The sequence below is a fragment of the Esox lucius genome, chromosome 12, assembly GCF_011004845.1.
Source record: "Esox lucius isolate fEsoLuc1 chromosome 12, fEsoLuc1.pri, whole genome shotgun sequence".
Classification (NCBI taxonomy): Eukaryota; Metazoa; Chordata; class Actinopteri; order Esociformes; family Esocidae; genus Esox; species Esox lucius.
Genome location: NC_047580.1, coordinates 22470370 through 22489033, shown reverse-complemented (window position 1 = coordinate 22489033; position 18664 = coordinate 22470370). Strand labels below are relative to the sequence as shown.

At 40.3% G+C, this 18664-nt stretch overlaps 1 protein-coding gene across 1 annotated transcript in view; it reads right to left on the bottom strand.

Annotated features, from left to right (window-relative positions):
• Nucleotides 1-1042: 1042 nt before the first annotated feature.
• ctnnbl1 (catenin, beta like 1) overlaps nucleotides 1043-18664 on the bottom strand; it is a 33612-nt gene continuing 15990 nt past the window's right edge. The window contains exons 12-16 of the mRNA XM_010891462.3: nucleotides 14986-15083; nucleotides 14561-14641; nucleotides 10878-11015; nucleotides 9111-9183; nucleotides 1043-1390 (exon numbers count right to left, since the gene is read on the bottom strand). Of these exons, the coding sequence (XP_010889764.1) occupies nucleotides 1302-1390; nucleotides 9111-9183; nucleotides 10878-11015; nucleotides 14561-14641; nucleotides 14986-15083 (479 nt within the window). The 3' untranslated portion in view covers nucleotides 1043-1301. The remainder of the gene's footprint in view (nucleotides 1391-9110; nucleotides 9184-10877; nucleotides 11016-14560; nucleotides 14642-14985; nucleotides 15084-18664) is intronic.

The window sequence follows — 18664 nt, the reverse complement described above, 5'->3', positions numbered from 1 at the left end:
ACAGCAGCTTTTTAACTGTTGGAAAATGGCCTTCAATGCCTTTTCCATGCCGTGACGATGCCACAGTAACCGAGGCATGAGTGATTGGCATGGCAAAACTGCTCCCACATGCTCTTGACAAGCATTGCTATGGTGATAATGTCCTTGAGACTCCACTCAAGCCTGGGCTGGTGGCTTACTCTCATTTGCATGTTGATACTGTTGCAGAGCTTCAGTAAAAATGCACTTCCTTGTATAATACCCATGATATGACCTATTCTAATGCACAACATATACAAACACAAAGAAACAGACTATTAAAATGCAGAAGGATAAATCCATTGTAGTTACCATGGAGATGACAGTAGTTGAGTGTGAAAACTGTTGGGAAATCAATGACCTATTGCTCCAGCAGAGCATTAGACTAACAAAGCTGTGAGCTTTCTGAAACTACTGCATATTTAATGATGTATACATCTGCGCTGGACAAAGTGGCAACAGGAGAGCATGGGGCATGAAAAGTGCAGAGTAAACACAGGCATACCACAGAAACCTACTTTACGGTCATTCTCTGCATCAGGAGTGGGGGTTGAGAAGACAATGGTCTGTGTAGAAACGCGTGATTAGCTTACATTTAAAAAATATATATAAAAACTCAGAATAACTACAAATTGGTGGTCAGACTTCTTTTTAACAAAACAGCTTTTCATTTTCATGAGATCTCAATATGCCTTCTTTAATAAATATGCCTAACACCACACATGGCATTTATTCTTCCTGGTATTGTGAAAAGCATAGCAACACATCTGAGCCTGTTACCACTCTATGTGCAAGTTATCTTCTGCATCTGTCTTCCCATGCAAATGTATCGGCATAGCACCCCTTCTTGAAGTGGAGATGCACCAGAATACTTTTGAATGTTACATATAAATACCATTTTTGTTTCACCAGTTGATGATAAAAGACCTGAGAGAACTTGTGTAGGTTTCTATGGCACCATCATGTCCCTGGCTTACATGTCTATCCTTAAAATAAAGAGCTGAAATAAGGTTCAACAAAACAATCGCATTTTACAGATGGGATTTTATTATCAAATATTTATTACAAAATACACAAATCAAATCAAACAAAACATGCGAGTCAGAGTTGCAGCTTAAGACTGCATATCTCTTGTTATATTTGGAGTTATAGCCCTGACATGGACAGAGCCATCAATGGAGCTTCTATCCACCTGCTAGACCCTGTCTGCAGTGGGAACCCTGTGTCCATGGAGACGTTCTGACTGCTGGTCATTCAGGTCACCTTCCCAAGGTTGGTTAGGGTTAGAAGTTCTCCAGCAGGTCCATGATCCTCTTCTGCTCACTGGCTTTGAACTCCTCACTCTTCCCGTCACCAATGTTTTCAGCATACTCTGAAAGACACAGAAACCCCCCCCAAGTTGAGTTTGCCTACTATGATCACCTCATGGGATTGGTTCCTGTAATTCACACATCAAAACAGAAAGGGAATTCAATATCAGGGAAAATGTTCCTTAATTACAACAACACACATGCAAGGAGCATGAACATGCAGTTTGCCATATATAGGTAAATAAACCCAGGACTTAGTGCTTAAACCAGACAACAAAAAAAGAGAGATTTGGAAAAGAAAAATACTGACTAATATACTGGTTCCTCCCCATTATGGAACGGCACGTTTATAGATTCATCTGGGAAGAGGTTGGGAACTACCCATTTACAGGTGTAACCTACTCAAGTTTCTAATCCTCTTTACGGTTTGGTGAAACAGTCCAACTTTAAAGAGTCAGAAAAGTGACATTCCCAACATACATTAGGGCATGTGGAATAGTGAAGTATTCTGTCTGGACTTCTTGCTCCTTATTTCACTCTACTCTACGAGTCCAGTATGTTCCTACTCTGGCAGCAAAGGTCAAATGACATGTGCTAGGGACATTAGCCAGTAAAAAGTACATTCCAAATCCAAAATTAGGCAATAATAATAATAATAATAAGAGTAGATTATTGGAATATATATGCTTTGTCATTCTCCCTGAGGGTGGCGACTGAACAAGACAAGGCAAACAGGAAGCTAGCTAATGTTAGCAAGCTCAACATCAACAGATTAACCAGATTACTATAAGAAAACAGCAATGTTAGTAGTTCAAAAGACTGGATATGAAAATTTGTCAATACAACTAAAAAAAAACAATAACTCCCAAAACAGTTTTTAGTTATCCCATAACAGACTTTTCATGATGATTGGTAGTAACAATACACTCAGTGTAATAAAGTTTTTAAAAAATCATTTTGTGAAATCTTTGTCTATAATATACTCACACAATCACAACATTGCATGGAATTAGCCTTAAGAAGACATGCCCGGTCTACAGAATAACAGGCGGGCGTTCTGAGGCGCTCCTCCTGTCACTGCAGCGACCAGGCTGAGGGGAATAAGGCAAACGCTGCCACTATTTGCTGGGTCACTGACTAGGGCTTCCTGCTTGGTCGCAAATGTCACACTTCATTTTCAGGCCAGTCTCACTGTCGACAAGTAGGTTAATCATCTAAGGATTCTAGCCTGCAAACTTGCAGAATGGAAAAACCTTTGAAAATGAATCACTACTGACACTTTCAGCCGTCACCTCTGATGTGTCACCAGCAATGAGCCTATGTACTGGAGATAACAGGGATTGCAGACTGTTTCAACGCTTGTCAAGGCACCCAGGATCTCAAGAACTCTGCCAAGAATAACACCTTTAATCTGTATTCAGTATTCTCATAATGCAAGACTTCACAACCTCAGACTACACAACCTGAGCGGGTATGGCAGAAAGACAAGCTTCATGTCTCTGGATGGGCATCCACCACCCATCTTACAGTATCTATGAACAGTATTTTCAGCTACTGTACCACTAACCAGATGTTGCTAGGCCCATACCTCCTGATGTGCATTATACTTTAAAATATTTCCAAAAGGTAGTTTCTCTGCAAGGTATAAGGTTACCACAGAGAATGGAAAATAGACAGGATGGGTGACAATGTAGCAAGAAAAAAAAGTATATTGAAGGGGCAAAAGGCTGTTTTGTTGCTGTTCTATAGAGGTATATTAACTAGTGATGGCCATTCGAGGCTTCATTAGCGTTATTTTCGCAGCAGGATATTATGCTGGCAGCACTCAGATTTTCTTTATCACAATAAAAGCCATCATTGAAATTTATAAGGCAATATAGTTAATCTTTGAAAAAGAACAGACAAGAATAACATTGAAACGGACATTAAACAAAATGTACATCTTGCTGCTAGAAGAATGGTAATGAAACCTTGAATGGCCATCACTAATGTTAACTTATGTCATGTCAATGCTAATACATTTCAAATTATTAGCTAGCTAACTACCAACAGCAACAATGTATTTGAAACTTGCAAGTGGTCATTGTGGAAATGTATTTAAGTGTTTTGAATATGAATGGATACAGGCGGCCAAAAAGAGCTTTCTCCGCAGGGTGGCTGGGCGATCCCTTAGAGATAGGGTGAGAAGCTCAGTCACCCGGGAGGAGCTCAGAGTAGGGCCGCTGTTCCTCCACATCGAGAGGGGTCAGCTGAGGTGGCTTGGGCATCTGTTTCGGATGCCTCCGGAACGCCTTCCTGGGAAGGTGTTCCGGTCCCGTCCCACCGGGAGGAGACCCCGGGGAAGACCTAGGACACGCTGGAGGGACTATGTCTCCTGGTTGGCCTGGGAACGCCTCGGTGTCCTCCCGGAAGAGCTAGAGGAAGTGTCTGGGGAGAGGGAAGTCTGGGCATCCCTGCTTAGACTGCTGCCCCCGCGACCCAGCCCCGGATAAGCGGAAGATGATGGATGGATGGATGGATGGAATGGAGTCAAAATAAAGTTGTATCCCTCTAAAGTTCAGCCCTCTAATGTTTATAAGAGGTTTAGCATAAACAAGGTATTTTTTACTCTAGATAGGCTTAGATGCTAACAAGCTACAGTAATTAGCTAGCTTGGTGAACTAGCTAACGTTTTATCAAACGATTTGGGAGGAAGTTCAGTTAAAATAACATCTTTCCAAACAACTAAACTGTCTTAAGAAACCCCACTCTTGTTTTGTGGAGTCCAACCTAGAGAACAGCATAGACTCATCATACCATTTCTAAATGTATTATTTCTTACACAACCCAGTAAAGATATTTAGTGTGTTTGGAAAGTACACTGCTCAAAAAAAACATGAGAACATGTAATCAAAGTATAACACCAAATCAATTAAACTTCAGACAACTGCGCTTTCCTTATCCTTCCTGACTGATTCTTCTCTAGTTTTGCATTTTGCTAGTGTGCTTGTCACTACTGGTAGCATAAGGTGGTACCTGCAGCCCATTCAGGTTGCACCGGTAGTCCAGCTCCTCCAGGATGGCACAACCAAACATCCTGTTGCAAGGTAAACTGTGTCTCTCAGTACAGTCTCAAGAGCATGGATAAGATATCAGGAGAGGGGCCGTTACACAAAGGGGAGCTGGACAGGGACGTAGAAGGGCATCAACCCAGCAGTAAGATAACTCCGCCTTTGTGTGAGAAGGAACAGGAGAAACACTGCCCTACAAAATGACCTCCAGCGGGCTACTGGTGTGCATGTTTCTGACTAAAGTGTTAGAAACAGATTCCATGAGGGTGGCATGAGGCCCGACGTCCTCTAGTGGGACCTGTGCTCACAGCTCAGCACCATGTAGCTTGACTGGCATTCGCTAGAGAACACCAGAATTGTCAGGTCCGCCATTGGCGTCCAATTCTCTTCACAGAGAAAATTCACAAGTTCACACTGAGCATGTGACAGTCTAGAGACGCCATAGTGAACGTTATGCTCACTGTCACATCATCCAGTATGACCGGTTTGGTGGTGGGTCAGTGATGGTCTGGGGAGGCATATCGTTGGAGGGTCACACAGACCTCCATGTGCTAGCCAATGGTAACCTGACTGCTGTTAGGTACCGGGATGAAATCCTCAGACCCATCGTCAGAACTTACGCTGGTGCAGTGTGTCCTGGGTTCCTCCTGGTGCAGACCAATGCCAGGCCTCATGTAGTCAGAGTGTGTAAGTAGGTCCTGGCTGATGAAGGCATTGATGCCATTGACTGGCCATCACGTTCCCCAGACCGGACTCCAACAGAGAACCTCTGGGACGTTATGTATTGCTGCATCCGATGCTGCTAAGTATCGCCAAAGACTATCCAGGAGCTCACTGATGCCCTGACACAGGTCTTGGAGAAGATCCCCAGGACACCATCTGCCGTCTCATAAGGAGCATGCCCAGACTCTTGGGAGTGCATACAAGCATGTGGGTGCCTGAGTCACATGATGAGTTGCCATGATGAAATTCACTCAAGTTGGAACAGCCTGTGATTTCAATAGTTTACTTAGATTTTCAGTGAGTTTCAATCCCTCAATCGGTTGATTTAAATTTCCATTGACGTAATTTTGAATTACAGAATGTAGTGTAAATATTTTGAATTTCCTTCATCGAGATCCAGTGTGTGATTTGTGTTCCCTTAATTTTTTTGTGTAGGATATTTAAACATTTCATTTAATATTAAAAGTTCTAATTCTACTGTTTCATTAAATAAAAACATGAAGAGTAGTCTATAACAATGTTGACCAAGATTTTGTCAATATAATTTATGGTAAATAATCTTAGGGCCGTATACAAAGTGCCAAAAATCTGTAATTTCGTCATGATTGTCTCAACAAATGTTTAAAGTACAAATCTGAAAAGCATTTCAAAAGTTGTATCTTATGTAGTTTGAATGCAAGACTTCTTGGCCATGAAGGAGTAAATTCCGCCATGTGAATTCACAGGTTGGGTTATTTTACTGAGCAGCTGTTGACCTGAGCTTGTGTAATTCCCCAACAGTTTTATCGATATCATGGTTCCAGAGGACCTGCCGCAATGAGATGAAGGCAAACAGGCCCCATCAGGTGGGAGACTGTGCGATAATAAGGCAATTAAACCATGCCTGGACAGACAAAGTGGCTGCTAGACAGTAGAGCCATGGACAAATGTCATCTATCATCTGAAGCAGACATAATGTAATATGCCTAGTGCATAATTCTATGAAGTCATTATAAAATTAGTGGTTTGAAATTTGATTCTAATTTGTTGAAAGACGTGGTATTTGAAACCACACAAACGACATCTCTAGTTTTAATTGCGTTGATAACTGGTTTGTAACAGTAATTACACAACGCAGGGGTTGGCGTTACATGACCAAAATACTATGGCTAAGGGCTGTATCCAGGCACTACACTTTGCATTGTGTGTATCAACAGCCCTTAACTGTGGCCATGTAAAACACCCCATTGAGCTTTTCTGCTTAATGACATGTTAGAATTTATTCTCAAGCTCCATATTGTAGAATGGGTGCAAGAATACAGATTTTTATTAGATTCTCATTCTAAATTTATCAGCGGTCCTCATAGACAACCTCCACTCAGACAGCCTCCTGTTAAAAGATGAATTAATTTCAGAGCCATTGACATCCACTCTACATGTACTGGACCTCTTTACGCAGAACCTCATCCAATGCAAATGCAGGCTTTTAATGGAGGAGGCCAAGGACGATCATCCCCCTCTAATGACAACACTGTCACACATGCAAATATACAAGTACAAAGTTATGTGTAAACGGTTAGCTCTGAAGGAAAAGGGAAAGAGGGGCTAGTACTGCACAACAACATGCCACCTTGATACCTTGTTCAAGTTGTCACACATGACGGATGGCTCTATTTACACCAGCACATGTCAGCAGGCCTGAGAGAGGCTTGCTGCCTTGTCTTAGTTGACAATGGCAGAGGTAAATACATAACTCAAATTATGAATTCCCAAAATAGAGGACAAACGTAAATTTATCTTTTAGGTAAAGAATGAGAGAGGTAGGCCGATGAATAGGCAAGAGCTGTACTTATCTATATTTCCTTTTGTACTTGACATGCCGCCATAAATTCAGAGCTCAACTGACAAAACCAACTGATATCTCCTGAGAGGGAGACGCTGTACTATCTACAACCACTGTGATAACTATTTGACCCTACTGGCCATCTAAAAGAATGATCTAGCCTTACGTCATAGTCTCTCACAACCGCCTGGGATTGTCTGCAATATCAAGTGGCAAAGAATAATTGTGAATTAAAACTTTTTTCAGGGTGATAGTTCATTTAAAAAGAAATGAAAAAAAATTCAAATATGAAATACTGTAATGTAAAATGTATTTTATGTTGGTAAATACTTGTAATAAAAAACTGATATATGCTGCTTACATAAGCATTTAACCAACATTCTGCAAACTGCAAAAAAATAAATAAGGGAAAACGTAATCACCGTATAACGCCAAATTTATTAAACTGCAGTGCTATCCATCTGTCCAGTTAGGAAGCATAAGCGATTGTGAATCAGTGTCACCTGTTTTGGTGCAAATGAAAGTGAAACAGGTGCACTGGAGAGGCAACACCAAGACAAACACCCAAAAGGGAATGGTTTTGCAGGTGGTGACCACAGACAATTGCTCTCTCTTTATGCTTCCTGACTAATTCTTCCCTAGTTTCGCGTTTTGTTAGTGTCCTTGTCACTACTAGTAGCATGAGGTGGTACCTGCAGCCCATTCAGTTTGCACAGGTAGTCCAGCTCCTCCAGGATGGAGGAAAGGGTCTGAATACTTTTTCAAGAGACTGCAGACACCTCATTTCATAAAAACTAAAATAAGTAGTGAAGCATCACAATGCAACAAGCCTATGATTAATTGTGGCTTGCTTCCCTTTTGCAGCATTTCTTTAGGCATGGTAGCTTAATTGCTTAGCCATAACCTATACAAAGCAAAAGGAAAGCTACTTCCTTTTGATCTAATTATTAGTGTCGTTATGGATATACTGAAATGGCCTTTATTAGCATTTTTGTCATAGGTGGCTTTATTAACAGAGTCATAGGTGGCTATAGCGGCTGGTGAGTTGAAAGGTGTCAGTAGCACTGAAAGAATGCCCTCAATCAGGAGAATAGTGCATTTGATTTACCTGTCCACCAACTCTGCACTGTTTCAGCTATTTACATTTCAGCCAGGATTCCAATAGCTACAAGAATGAAATGTGAAAAATGCAGAATAGCCTCCAATACCAAAATGCACCACACTTTCCGAGGCTACACACCTGCTGGACCCACACCACACTGATGGTTCAGGTGGACATTTGGGGGCTAAATGCATGCATAGATGCCTATAGCATAGAGATTTTCACAAAGAGACAAAGTACTCTGTGAGCTTGCTGATATGCCAGTGGAGTGTTCCCAGAGCCTATATGCCTACAGTATGAGACTATAATTTGTTCATTTATAATTTAAATATTTTAATAAAGAAACATATTGTTAGATTACAGGTCAAACTCTAAGACATTCTCCTTCATCTCAAATGAATCAAACTAAGTCTGAGAGGCATCAGTGCTCACCACCACAGTGGATTAATAGGAAAATGGCCACACTTTCAGACATTTGTAAACTTCATTAATGATAAATAATAAAAAATCAAATTAACTATTACAGCAAACAACAACTATAAAATGAAATTAAAATTAAATAAGTTTGAAAATACGAACGAATACAAAGAAGTTGGCCTGGCTTAAATAGCCATGTCCGACTAGCAGGAAAATATGTAACAACAATGAAACAAAACAGTGTACTCTTCCAGTTCTTTTAACATCAGTACATTTTCACAGATTGCCCTCCACATCTGAACAATCAAGAATAGATGATACCAATGTATAGCCTCCTTTTTCTCACTCCGGCAGCAGCCAGCAGCAGGTGATCACGTGCATACGATTTCAGTTTAAATTGACAGAAAGATGGTCATATGTTGTGCCATGACCCTGCCACAACATATGACCATTTTTGATGCCAAAAGAAATATATGGTGCCCAGACAGCAAAGCCAAAAGAGGACTGTCCCACTATGTGCTTCTACATCAGCTTTGATTGTTCTTTTTGGGTTTAGGATGGGTATTTGAATCTGGTGTTAAAAGTGTTTTAGAAATACATTTGATAGTGCTTTGGAGTAAACGCATGTCAATGCAAAGCTGGCTCCCTAAAGCAAAGTGGACTCTCACCTCTCATGATGTGGCGGACCACCTTGACTGAGCCTCCCCTCAGGTTGAGGATCTGATGTACCCGCTGCTGCAGCTGAGGAAAACAGGAAAGGACAGAAGGGGTAATGACTGGTACCGAATGAAAGGACAGAAGGGGTTATGACTGGTCCTGAATGAAGGGCATAGCTAGCTGGTACAGAACCCATATAGCTTTCAACAACATGGTATTGGGTTGTACATGTCCATACTTGTAAAATGAAATCTTCACTATACAAAAGGATAACCATGGCCAATGTTTCAGTGTCAATTTTATACACGACATCTCAGTCAAACCATCTTATTTTTTAGGAATCTAAAATCATGATTTAGTCAAACAATCCTCATGGTTCCTGTCATGAGTGTCTGCCTGCCTATGGAACTGCTTAGTGGAATCTGCAGATGTGGCACGAGCAAGCAACTCTTCCTTCTCCTGTCCCAACAGAAAAAATACATTCTCCTTCATCTGAAAAAACAATTGCAGGCTATCCTGTTATCCCAGTAGGGTTTTTCAGCTTCCTGTAGTGTGCTTGGAATTTCTTAACCATCAAATCTCAGCTCTGTAGCAACCATTTCCCAAAACCAGCACTTGACGTGGAAAAGCTGTCTTTATCCAAGTAGGTCCATTAGACCGGGTGTCACGGCCCTACAACTGCACAGGCTACTGTATGAAATAAATAAGCCCCTCTATCTGAGGAGCTGGGTCTGCAGGCATTTGATCCAGCACTGATTCAAACCTAATCTTTCAAGGTCTTGTCCAGTCGGCCTAACAGATGTGTAGGTTAAAATGTGTTAAGAGTGGAACTGGGTCTGAGGTCTGCACTCCAAGTAGCTCTTATTGCAACATTAAAACCAAAACCTTGTCTTTATTCAATCATCAACTGCACTAATTGAATTAATGAGGCTGGATTGAATGGAAAGCATAGTGTCTTTCAGGCACTTGGAACAATTATTTAGAACAAGAGGAAGAGGATGCATTTCTGGTAATATGCTACCAGTACAGTAAGAATCCTATTAATGTCCCCTTTTAAACACAAACTCTAAATAAATTAGTGTAAGGTCACATTGGTTTCATGTTGGGATATGTCTAAGAAAAGAAAAAAACTAAAATATGTTGCTTGTGTTAAATATTCAACCTCTGCGATGGAAGCTCCCAGTTTACACAGATTAAGAAATTGCCCTAACAAGCACAGAGAAACACTGCAAGAGAACCTGTTTCAGTGAGGTGTAAAACTGAAGCTTGGGAGGAAACAACTTAAGAATAGCTCAAGAAAAAATATGTGAATGTCCTACAGCGACCCAATTAAATCTGTGAACATTGGACATTCATTCAATCAATCTGAACAACATAGAGCATTGGTCTTCAACCATCTCCTGGGGACCCCCCAGCCATCTCAGTTTAGTTTTTGCCCTGAAATAGCTCACCTGATTCAACACGTAAGGGCTTGTTAATTAGTTAATACGTGGATTCAGGTGTGCTAGCTCTTGGATACATCTAATAGATACAATGGCTGACCTAGAGCAAATCTGACAAGAATTGGCCAAAATCATTTTGACACTGTGTGCAAAGCTGGTACCACCCTGAAAAGACTTTAAGGTGTTTTTACATCAAAACAAAATATTAATGTGTGTAAATACTTATAGAAGAAACATTTAAAATTTCCCAAAATACATTACAAATATTTCCCAAAATATTAATATATTGTGGAGACCGTAGGTCTTTTTCAGGTGTAAATCTGACAATGATCCTACCTGGGAAATCCCAGAGTTGCTGATCTCCACCATAATGTAACAGAGCAACTGGAGGACAAACAACCCAGCGTCCAATCTCCGTAGGTAGAACTCATCCTCCATCACATCATCCAGGATCTCACCACGTTTAACCATTTCCTACAGACACAGGACAAAAACAAAGGCAAAAACTATATAAATTCAAGTGTTGTTTCTCAACCTTTGAAAATGCAATTTTATATATCGATCAAGTCAACAGACAAAACAATTGATTAAAAAGAAGCAGCCAGGCGGTCTGCTCTGCTGCCCCTGCTCGCATGGAACGCTGCATAGTTATCCGTCTTAACAAATCTGTCCGTATGCCAATAGCGTATGGCAGTCAATACACACAACAGCCACATTAATCATCTTTATGATGCCTGCAAACAGACAGAAGACTCCAGTTTGTGGTGCCCAACTCCTAACAATACCATCTTGATAGCTGACCAGGACTGCAACAGAACTTTGATGTGCATGTTAGCCGTCAACCTACTGCCAGCCCAGGTGGGGAACATGACAGCTGGCACAGACATGGGCCCGCCCCCAAAGGACTAAATCTCTTTCAAGGGATATTATGGTATCTGAAGACACCACCGAGAGAGGCATCATGTTGGCATGAAGAAAAAGCAGTCCCTGTTGCTCAAGCAGTCGAACACAAGGGCAACTAAAAAGAATATTAAACCAGAATCTATACGAACAAATAGTTCATTCTTTAAAGAGGTTTGCGTCTGTGATGACATCAAACTCTTCTTCAAAAGTAGCGCTAGAGGGTAAGACTGTGCTTGACATTAAAATACCAAAGCCTGTCTGAGAGCATTACTACTCTGAACAGCTCAATCTCTATAAAAGCAAATACTATCAAGATACTTTATATTCAGCCTGAGCTAATTTAAAATGCTCATTTTAAAATATATTTAGGATGCCTCAATCAGATACCAAAACCCTCAGAACAATTCTGAAAATATCATAAGCATTTGCGACTCAAGCTCATTTAGAAGCAAAACAATACCAATGACTAAAAATAGATGTATTTAAAATACATTATAAAGTAAATTCCAAAAAGTAAATCAATTCCAAAAAAGTAAAGACAGGGTCTAAATCACATATTTACATGTAGCTGTAATAAAGGGTCCTCCGTCCACTTAATTTTGGTTATCCTAACTGGGAACATTCCCCCTAGGATGGGAAACCAGTAGAGGAACTGTAGGTAGCTAGACTACTCTTTGCAACCTGGCTGCAGTCAGAAGATACCTGACTAACCTGTCAGGGGCTGCAGCAGTAATTACTTGTCGGCGCTAATCAATTTCACGGCAACTTAGCAAAGTCTTCACTCTCTGATACAAATCTGTCTCCCTTGGCCTCCCCATCTCAAATGCAGTTTTGAGATTCACAGTGCTTTTCTTAACTCAACCTTTAAATGTAAGACGAGATGAGTTTAATCGTATACAGACAAGAGCCACTGCTGGGCTCTGGGTATTGAGGTCAGTCTGAGACACGTTTTTATTTGCGTAATCAATCTGCAGGCACATCCTTATTATTACCACCACCAGGAAACTGGGAGGCAGGGGGGGATAAGCAGCTCATTAAACTCAGGTCTGGAGGACTCATCAGATGCAGTAAAGTGTACTCCTGTGGAATATCTGGTCATAATATGTTGCACAGAGGAAAACATTTTGCTTACCCCCAAAAGAAAACTAACGAGAACAGAGTGATAAAAACAGAAGTGCTGATGGCAGCCAGTTGTACAAGGGAAGTGGAGGGGGCACATGACACAGCAGGACTGAAATAATCCCAGCTGGATACATATAGACTTTTCTTCAATCTGTAACCAAACGACATTAACTTTTGGGACGATGTAGTAGCAGTGTTCTTGTGAAGACAGCACATCTTTGGTCATACTCGCACTCAAAACTATTGAAGACTGTCAGGTAATCACCCTCTTTGATAATATAAGGGTTAAAAATAGCAGATTTTGAGACTGATGCGAGACAAATTAAAAGGTATGGGTTGCATCAATGCTCAGGCTCAATGACTTAGTGCTTTTTGGGTTCGACTTCTGTAGTTCACCAACAGACAAGTTGCCATCATCCCTCCCACTCATTGGGCAACTTTTAAAATAAATGCTGTTCAAATGATTAAAACACTGAATTAAACAGGACACAGAGGTTGATGATTAGGAATATTTCAGAAATACACTGATGTCAAGCAAACTAAAACCAAATGACCACTTCAAATTATTTAGGTATCATATAACGCATACTTATTTAGAGTGTGAGCTTTTGTTTACATTGTTGTGCAATTACAAGTTACGTCTTATACCCAGGACTGTTCTGATTTAGCCTATATTTGTGCTAAGGAATGTAACTATAGCACATGCAGTTACGGTAAATGCATGTCTGACTCATTGATAGGCACAGAAAGTTTTAATCTGGAGTTGGGATTTGCCTTGTTTTGTAAATGCCATATTTTGTAAATTAGACAGTCAAGTTGGCAATCGAACAGATTATGCCAACCTGACAAAAGATTGTGACTGAAATGTAGGCATTAAAACAACAGTAATAGCATGATGGCAGGGAGGCACAGCAAACAAAACCATTAAAGTTGATTGTAATTGATTTCATTTCTCAACTTTAAGAAAATACTTTATAGTTGAAGACTTCCTTGAGTTAAGCGTGTAGTGAAATTACTCTGCCAACTTGAGAGGTGTGTGTGGTCACTTATACCTTTCACTAAATCCCATTTTTTCATGTGTCACCTATGCAAAATGTTCCAGGAATATTCTAAGTCACATTACTGTATGAATCCAGCATATTCCAAATTCATTACAAAAAATACAGCAAAAAGTCATGTAAAAGTAGCATGGAATCCAAACCCTGTCCATACTCTCTGGTGTCAGGTGAACTGCTGTCCTCACCTCTAAACGGTTTCCTTTCAATTGCTACAATGGTATGCACATACTTTGCATAATTTCTCCCATAAAAAAATATTAAAATGTTGAGCTATCAAAAAAGGTCAAAAGACTGTAAGGGGGTTAAATTTATATTATGTTCACCTGCCCTCTCCTGTGGAGAAGAGGTGACACCTCTCTTATCAGGCTTCTTCGATCTTTCTCAGTGAGCACCACACAGCTAGCAGACTTGTCTGGGCCTTTCCATTCTCTAGGAACACCAGGCATCAGACTGACAACACTGTAACCTGAGGCCAATCTGATCTTATTGGACATCACTTAACAAAGCAGAAAGACTCCACAACAGAGAGACATCTTCCCTTCACACATCAGTATATTCGGAGCAGGTCCATGCAGCAGCATTGGTGAGGATCTTCATGTAATGGCTTAAGGCACTGATTTTTAACTAAGAATTCCAGAAGATAAGCAGGGCAAGACCTTGGGAGTCCCTGGATGAGACAAGGCTGCTAGAAATAGTTTTGAGGGCCAGTAATGGGCACTGGTCACACTGGTCTAGATCAAATCCCAAAACCCCAAGGGTAGCGAATGTGCTATTTTTTTATGGGATGTTGAACATTTGTCCTGACACTAGAGTCACAAAAACAATCCAATGAGCAATCGTAAGAGTGCTAAGACCACTGTCCGGACAAATGAGCTTTATTTTCCGCTAAGGTAAAAACGGAGGCTGTAAGTAGCAGACGGGGTGAAGGGTCCTTACGTGTTTCTCTCCTTCTATCCTCTTGTCAGCCTGCTGAACAGCCTCCAGATATTTAAAATGCAGCTCCATCAGTCGATCAACCTGTAGGACAGAGTGACAAGACAGACAATGCAAGGAGCTACACAGATAAAACACATTCAGACGGCCAGAGGCAAGCGTGTAGTATTTCCACGGCCGTGTGTGTGTAGCACCACTCAGGAGACAGAGGGACAGTTACCTTTGTCATTGGCGGTAAATAACGGAAACGTCCCACCACGGACATTATCAATATTTTAGTCCAATCACAGTGACCAATCAAAAGGTTGATATGTACCACCTCAAGCATACCAGGAAGCCTGATCAGTGAACTAAAGTCTTCTAATGTGCATTTTAACAGATGTTGCTGTGGAAATGGGCTCCCAGTGGTGGATCAGTGAAGAGCTCACCTTCTCACAGTCATTTTCTGTGAACTTGCTGAGGAGCCTTGTCCTCTGCTGGGCTTTCAGGTTCCTCAAGCAAGAAGCTATGATGGAACATACGTGTTCTGAAAAGAGAAGAGAACAATATCAGGCTCACTAACAGTAAAAGCATCACCACAGTAGCCTCAGCTACATCTTCAAAGAAGAGTTAAAAGAAATTCCCGGTCTACTGAATACACAATGACGGAAGCTAATACGATATTGTGAAAATAATGTGCATTGAAGCCATGAACTACTGCAACATTCCTATTGCAATATCAGATCACAGTCTGGCGGTGTCAGCAATAGAATAATATAAAGCCAAATATCATGATTAGAATCACAATATGGTGAAGCCCAGAAGGGAGCAACTTTGAATGTTGGTAAAGACCTTGGTGTCATGCCATGTCAACTGGCCATAAGGTGGAACTATGAAAAGCCGTAGAAAGTGGTAACCTATATCCCCTTACACCCCTCACTCCATAGGACGAAAAGACGTTAAAATGATAGACTCTCCTCAAGGAAACAGATCTGCCTTAAACCAAAAATGTCTGCAATAATGGATTTTCCACTATTTACAAATTAGTGAAAATAAAAAGTATGTATATTTTGACTATGGTGGGTACAACATTTTGTCTGCGGCACCAGATATTCTGTTTGGTAATCGCACCAAACAGAGAGCTAGACTACTTAACAGACTTACATAGTGCATGGGCTAGATACATTTTTAGAAGACGAGTAAGAGAGAACTGTTTTATTTCTCCACAGGAGACGGGGAGAAAAGTAACCATCTCCTGTGTGGCAGTCTGCATCTCTAACCACCACACTATTTAACAACGGGCAGTCAGTCAGTCACTCATTAACTCAGAGACAATGGCTCTTCTTGGCTGGTTCCACTTACAGCACCCAGTCTGGTAGAAATATATAAATCAATATGGGGCCTTGGCAAAACCCTCTTGCATTGGTTCTGGTTTAAGGTAAAGGTACAGTTGCATAAGTGTACATTTGCATTAAGATAAAGGACCATGGGCTACACTCATGTAATGCCATGCCAGCACTACTCGCTTTGTACTACCCTGACACTGCCTTGCAAAGTCTGAAACCTCACTGCTGCTATCCAGGCATTTCAGTTACACATGCACCTTACACATTCAGTTACACATGCACCTTACACATTCAAATACACATGCACCTTACACATTCAGTTACACATGCACCTTACACATTCAGTTACACATGCACCTTACACATTCAAATACACATGCACCTTACACATTCAGTTACACATGCACCTTACACATTCAAATACACATGCACCTTACACATTCAAATACACATGCACCTTACACATTCAAATACACATGCACCTTACACATTCAAATACACATGCACCTTACACATTCAAATACACATGCACCTTACACATTCAAAATACACATGCACCTTACACATTCAAATGCACATGCACCTTACACATTCAATTTGTCCCTTTGCACATTTAGAATTGCCATCGTACTTGCATTTTTACAGACGTTACACACACGTCTATCTCGGGGACCTCATTGCTGCTATCTCTGCATCCCGGTTGCACATGCTACTTTACTCCTTCAATTTGCCTCAACTGCACATCTATAATGCCATTTAGAATTGCCATTTATGCCTGTACAACTATTATCCCACTTGTAACTTACATTTTCTTCCCTCCTCTATTTGCCTGAATTGCACATCTAGCATTGCCATTTGTACTGCATTTGCCGTCATTGCACATCTACACATTCCACTTGTAATATATATATACTTAATACTTGCAAATTGTAGATTTTTCTGCCTTTTCGATTTGCACTTCTGGTTAGATGCTAACTGCATTGCGTTGTACTGTACTTGTTCAATGACAAGAAAGTTATAGTAAAGGTACTATAACAAGCAAACGAAAGAGCAAACTTTGAAAGTCCACATATCTCACATTATCATATCATGTACATTATGGGTGGGAACGGCCTGGGACCTCACAATATCACATTAGCACAATACACTTGGACTATTGGAATTCTTACTCGGACACAGTTCAGAATGTGGTTATTTAACAAATAGCAGCAAATAAGAAAATAAAACAGTCAAGTAATTTTACAAATTAACACTTCAATACAAACATTACAGCATAGACGAAAACAAATGCATATGATGAGCAAGTTTTCCTAAATATATTTCTTTCTTAAAACAAGTAATGTGGTACATTGCTGTTCAATGTCCAAATTCTTGGTTTAGTCTAAGCCAAAAATACTACATATTTCAGACATTTTTAGCTGCCCCTAAAAGGTGGTTGTCGTGGTAACAACTTGTATCTGTGGGAGACGGTCTTCAACTGATGCTCTCTAGTTGAAACCTGACTATACTGGAACTAATTTGACGTTTTTGCGAGCAATTGCAGTTTAAATTCTAACATTGAAAAACACCAAGAATTTGAATAAAACTACATAAATAGAAACATTAAACAAGTAGGTTTTTAGGTAAAAGGTCTCAAACTGGCAATTAATCTTTCAACAATCCACTCTAGGACAGTATTTTTATGTCCCCATGAAAGGGTGACAACTGCACTGTCAAGGCCAGTGTGACAACCTGCCTGCATGGCTGGTGAAATAATCATTCTACCTGCCAATGGTACAATCAACCTGCATTTCATGGTTATAAAAAGGAACAATAGTCTGCTATCACGTATATTCCTAAGGCACATGACTGACATGGCATCTATAAACAAGTTTTCTAAAAGTTTTTATACCTTGTATGTCAAACAAAATGGTGACTATTAACAACTAATAAAGGTCACTTTTGGCATGCCCGTCTGTTTGAGATGGCTGAGCTGAGCTCACGTGTTCTCCAAACTTATGTTCCAAACAGGTTTTGCCTATGTTTCAGATGAGAGCATTATGCACTGTATATTTTTTTGGCATCTTATTAGCTTCATAAATGTTCAGTGACACTAACAACTACAATTGCATACTCAAAGCCTATGATCAAAACACCCCTGATGGAGCACCTTCCAAGCAATCTGACTGAATACCTTTCATGGCCTAAAATAGAGGGATAATTGATACATAAAATTGTTTTCATTGGTTAAACCAATATGGACACAAACACCCTTAAATAAAAGCTGAGAATCTATACTTTAATCAAATTAATAATAATTGTTTGATTTCATGTCAAAGCCTTTAAAGGATATAGCCAAAAGAAGAAAAACATCTACACTGGATACTGTAAAGCAGACACCTTTGTTCTGAAAACGAACTAAACACGTTTTAAACAATGCTGCCTCTTCTTGGTAATTTGCTATTACCAAGAAGAGCTAAGTATGACAAATCTCACCAGAGAGAAAAGAAAATAGCAATGAAATTTAAAATTCACTTTATTAGAGGCTGGCTGTAATGCTCCACAACCATTACGCTTCTCATTGAATTGAATTTCTGTGGGTGCCTCTACAAAAAGCCTTCTGTAGAGGCACTGTGGCCATTTAATAAGCCTGGATTCCTAAACCTCTGGTTAACTGAAGTAATAAGTGAGAAAAAGTTGGTCATACTAGTGCTTTTGTTACCAAACACCAAACGCACCCGTACTCTGTGGTTGAGAATACAGGGTTTCAGCACCTTCTAGGCTGCTAGACCCACCTAATAAA